Raw genomic sequence first — 4779 nt, 5'->3', positions numbered from 1 at the left:
TCTTTACCAAAGCTTTCAGGTTCTAATGATTGTTAACTCCGACCATTAAAGTCCAGGTAAACGTATCAATTGGTATCAGAGCTAGCCTCATCTTTCGAGACCTGACACCTCAGAGTGGTGGCTTGGACCCGAAGAGAGGGTGCCAACCGTGACCAACATAGCCGTGACCAACGAGGACGTTGGCTCTTTAAGGATGGGGTATTGTTATGATCCCACATCGCCCAAGAATAAGATTGAGTGATGACTTATAGGGCAAGTGCCCCCTCCTCTTTAAAGTTAGCTTTTGAGAGTGAATTCTACGATTGGTCTTATGGCTAGTCCAAGCTTACCTTTGATTTGTCCCAGGGTCGGCTTTGGATCTCTCCGGTTCGTCCCAGGAGATCATGACAAAATTACATGGACTTTATTTTCAGTGTCAATAACCGAACTGAATTACCCACCGTTTCTCACCCTAAAGGTACTTCTTGAATAAATCTGAGACCCCAATCCCTATACTTCAGCATTCTCTTCCCATCCCCCAAAATTCCGATATTACCCTCATACCAATCTACAACAATTTCAACTTTTTAGACACAGCAAATAAGTTCTATCATCAATCAATACATTACATACAAAAAATTAGGGCAAAATAAACAAACATGGCTGAGCATTCTGATGATTTAGACCAACTCCTGGATAGTAAGTTCACTATCTCTAATCTGCATCTTATGACTTTATTTTATATTATTGAAATTATAAATAATCAAGTTTCGAATGCGTATAACTGATTAATTGTATGCTTAAATTACAATTAGGTGCTTTGGATGATTTCCAAACCCTAAATCTTGCTTCTTTTCGAAGGTCAGTAATTATCATCCAATTGTTACTTAGCCATTTCCCATTTATCTTTTCGGGCGAATTGTGAATATTCGATTTAGGGTTAGTTTGGGAGTACATGGAACTTTACACCTTTTACTATTGTATGCATTTAACTTCAAAACCTCCTGTTGAGTGAATACAAGTGCTAAAACCGTCTAATACTATATATGTTTTGTGGCTACATAAATTAACGTTTTCGTTGTAAGTTCTATACATACAATAGTAAGTTAAATGTATACACTATACAGATTTATTACTGATGTACATATAGTAGTAAGTAAAATGCATACAATGAAACTTAAATACATATAATAGGAGATTTTGAAGTTGAATGCATACAATTGTAAAGTTTGATATGGGCTTGTTGATAAACGTTAATTTATACTGGTTAGACTCGATCTTATCCACAATTTTACTATGCCTGGAGCTGATTTTGATCTTTGAGTAATTGATATTTGAATAAGAGTATTTCACAAACAAGCTTTACTCTTGCAAAATTTCAGTACATTGTTCGTAAAAACATGAATTCTGGACAAGTTATGGAATGTAAAAGTAGAACAAAAGTAATTCATCATATTTTCCACTTAGTTTTTCAAAGTCACTCAGAGACTTTTGGTTTTTTTGTGTGTAAGAACAATTTATGAGAACTCGATTATAATGGTTTGAAGAGTCAATCTTTCAGTTTCACCGTATCACTTTTAACCAAATTTAGTAGTCTATATGCTTACGTAGACAACATTGTAATCCATTTATGATGTTACTGAATCTTTTAATTTTGTTACAATTTTAAATGATTAAAGGTTTGTATTCTTTTCGTTTGGTGATAAAAAGCAGAGATGGTGGTACGAACAAGACGGAGGCTTCTTCGTTGCCGAGTGGGGTCCAGGGATTAGGGATGGGTCTGCCTGATTTGAAAAGTAAGACCAAAGGAAAGCAAAAGGTGGGACCCAAGGATTCACATGCTTCAGAGACCCTCAATAAGTTAAGAGAGCAGACCAGGGAGACCGTCAAGGGTTTGGAATCTATAGCGGGTTTAAAACCAGGTGGCGATGATATAATGATGGAGGATTTAGTCAAACAGTTTGAGGAACTTGCTAAGTCTCAGGTATATTACATGTTGGTATTTCAATTGATTTTCTTTTATATATAAAAAATTATAAAAAAAAAAAAAATTGTTACTTGCTGATATTGTTATCTTCTCTTTGGCAGGATATGGAGTCTATAGTAGAGACAATGATGCAGCAGCTTTTGTCAAAAGAAGTTCTTCATGAACCGATGAAAGAAATTGGAGAAAGATATCCGAAATGGTTAGAAGAGAATAAATCTAAACTTAGCCAAGAAGAATATGATCGTTACTTTCATCAGCATGACCTCATAAAGGAATTAAATGTAGTTTATGACACCGAGCCTGGTAATTTCAACAAAATCATAGAGCTCATGCAAAAGATGCAAGAATGTGGTCAGCCCCCTAATGATATTGTGAATGAGCTCGCTCCTGATTTTGATTATATGACAGCTCTTGGTCAACTGTGAGTTACTTTCCTCATTTGTTATTATTCATTCTGATTTTTAATCGTTCATCCTTATAAATGAACAGGTATCAACTCAAATACATTACATGCATATGTGGTTTATTTGCTAAAGTTGTTAAAAAAAAAAACTTGAAAATTTTAATATATTTGTAACCGGTGCTGAAATGGAACAAAGAGAGTTAAATTCTTGAATTTAAACATTAAACATATGCATCATGTTAATTATGAATTATAAATGTGATAAGTTTGGTTATAAATGATGAAGTATTATGTTATCTAGTGATCTGATATGACTCCTTGAATTGCAGATCACCTGATATGATTGATGCTCAGCAGAACTGTTGTATTATGTGATTGATGCTCAGAGATAATATACTATTGTTTCTTCTCTTTGCACGGTTCTTTCAATAGATTCTGACGAAAATAAAGTTGTATTGACTTTTAAGTTTGACCTTATATTTTACAAGCACATGAATCCAGAACCTTACGGTCTAAGGTTTATATATGTTACTATTATTTATTTTATAGAAATTAAACAAAAATAATTTTAAAAAAGGTGAAGAAGTATGTCATGATACACTAGTCTTTTAGTTTTGAATTAGTTCTGGTGAGGAAATGCTGATGTGGCGCTGATATGACAATTTGTCATGAGGAAGAAATATGTCATTGTTGAGAATAGTCTTGTATACTTTGATCTTGTTCTGAATGGAGCTAATCCACTCTTTTGTTATATTTTACATGGAGACCTAAGAGTCGGCTTTGAATTTTCATAACACCTTATGACTGTATTCGATCCATGTTTAACTAAACCGATAAAGATCGAAAGAAGGTAACACGATATAGTTAACGATTATATACGTGATGAAAATGCTCATATACAAGTATATAACAACATATTTCTCTACCTTTTACAAAGCATGAATTATAAAGCTGACATGTCAGTCTGACATTCTCTCTGACATTTATTTTCCACGTGTATTTTTATACAGCAAAATGAAAATACAAAATTATTCAATAACAAGACACGTGTACATATCAACACATATGTTTACCATTTTATACGGAAAAAAAATTAAAAAAAAACAAAAACCGAACATCAATCTATACATCCATCTCTCTTCAAAAACTCCTCACCCCCAATTCCTTCCAATCGTCGATTTGTTATTCCTGATACAATCTTACATGACGCTGCTACAAGGAATTAAGCGGCGGACTAATTACCCACACAATGATATAAACTTTGTTTCTATTTTTCTTTGTATTAAAATTAGGGTTACGCATCTCAGTCTAATCGATTCCGGTGGATTTTTCTACCATTATCTGCGTAATCTGGCTGTAATATGCTTCCGGTCTATAGATAAATTACCGATTGTTGATTTTCCGGTCAATTCATCGGAATTCGTATGCAGACTATTCATCCATTTGGTCGAATTTTCTGAATCTGATTTCAAGTGTTTACCTACGTCTGTGCCTTATATCGATTCTACAAAATATTGAGACGCTAATTTTACCCTAATTTCAATTTCAGGTATATCATACGAATTTAGCCATAAATTGCTCTAATTTGAATTTCAGGTATTAGAAACCTATAGGTTATTATTCATCCATGTGGTGTACCTTTTTTTTTTTTTATTGTTTTAACAATGTTTACTTGAAGTTTGAAGTGTCTGTGTGTAGCATTATAATCATTTTTGGATTATGATATTGAAGTTTTTAATTGTAGAATTACCCACTGCTCCTGAATTAACTAATAACAACGTGTGCTTTCTGTTACCAAGATTCGTTTAGTCGAACTGTAGTTTAATACAATTTTTTTTGCTTCTTTGACTTATGTGGTAGAAGATGGATGAATTTTATTAGTAAAATTGGAATTTGATAATTGGGTTTCCTGCTTGACTCAAAATGCAAAGGAAACACCCAATGTTGTTTATCCTATTTTTGGTCAAATGTAGTATTTTATTTTCCTTTTCAAATGTAAAAGTTGGTGTTTTTGGAACTCAAAATGGTAAGTAATCAAGGGCACAGTGGCTGTAACCGAGTGATCATGGGTAATAGTAAATTCAAGTATGTCGTTTGCATAGTGGTTTTTGAAGGTGCTATTTGGGTAATTGAATGTATACAATTGTTTTCCTTTTTGGGTCCTGGTTTAGGCTTCAAGTTACAAGCTATTAGATGTTGCTTTGGTGATATGGAGTTTTGTACCTTTGTCATCATGGGAGTCTGTGTAGTGCAACCTAATGTAATTGCTTTATTATTAAACATATAATCCTACCTTTTTCTAAAAAACAATAATAATTAATATTGTTATCTTCTGATATATTTTTTATTTTCATTCTATAAAAGCATTTGATGATGTAGCGTGAGGGTACGAAATAGTATTATTTTTAAT

General features: G+C 33.1%; 1 protein-coding gene across 1 annotated transcript; it reads left to right on the top strand.

Annotated features, from left to right (window-relative positions):
* Positions 1 to 522: 522 nt before the first annotated feature.
* Positions 523 to 2744, top strand: LOC139891713 (peroxisome biogenesis protein 19-2-like). The gene is made up of 5 exons (XM_071874691.1): positions 523 to 678; positions 795 to 840; positions 1693 to 1963; positions 2068 to 2387; positions 2699 to 2744. Exons 1-5 carry the CDS (start codon positions 639 to 641, stop codon positions 2742 to 2744), a joined length of 723 nt encoding a protein of 240 aa, XP_071730792.1. The 5' UTR covers positions 523 to 638.
* The last annotated feature ends 2035 nt before the right edge of the window (positions 2745 to 4779 follow it).

The sequence above is a fragment of the Rutidosis leptorrhynchoides genome, chromosome 2 (genome assembly GCF_046630445.1).
Source record: "Rutidosis leptorrhynchoides isolate AG116_Rl617_1_P2 chromosome 2, CSIRO_AGI_Rlap_v1, whole genome shotgun sequence".
Classification (NCBI taxonomy): domain Eukaryota; kingdom Viridiplantae; phylum Streptophyta; class Magnoliopsida; order Asterales; family Asteraceae; genus Rutidosis; species Rutidosis leptorrhynchoides.
Note: the sequence above shows the minus strand (reverse complement) of the source record. Positions and strands in the feature narration are given on the sequence as shown.

What these genes read in the sequence shown, in the direction of transcription:
- LOC139891713 (XM_071874691.1), top strand. Translation starts at nt 639, where the DNA reads ATGGCTGAGCATTCTGATGATTTAGACCAACTCCTGGATA. An exon ending in TTTAGACCAACTCCTGGATA is followed by an intron (nt 679 to 794) that starts GTAAGTTCACTA and finishes AATTACAATTAG; the next exon opens with GTGCTTTGGATGATTTCCAA. An exon ending in AATCTTGCTTCTTTTCGAAG is followed by an intron (nt 841 to 1,692) that starts GTCAGTAATTAT and finishes GATAAAAAGCAG; the next exon opens with AGATGGTGGTACGAACAAGA.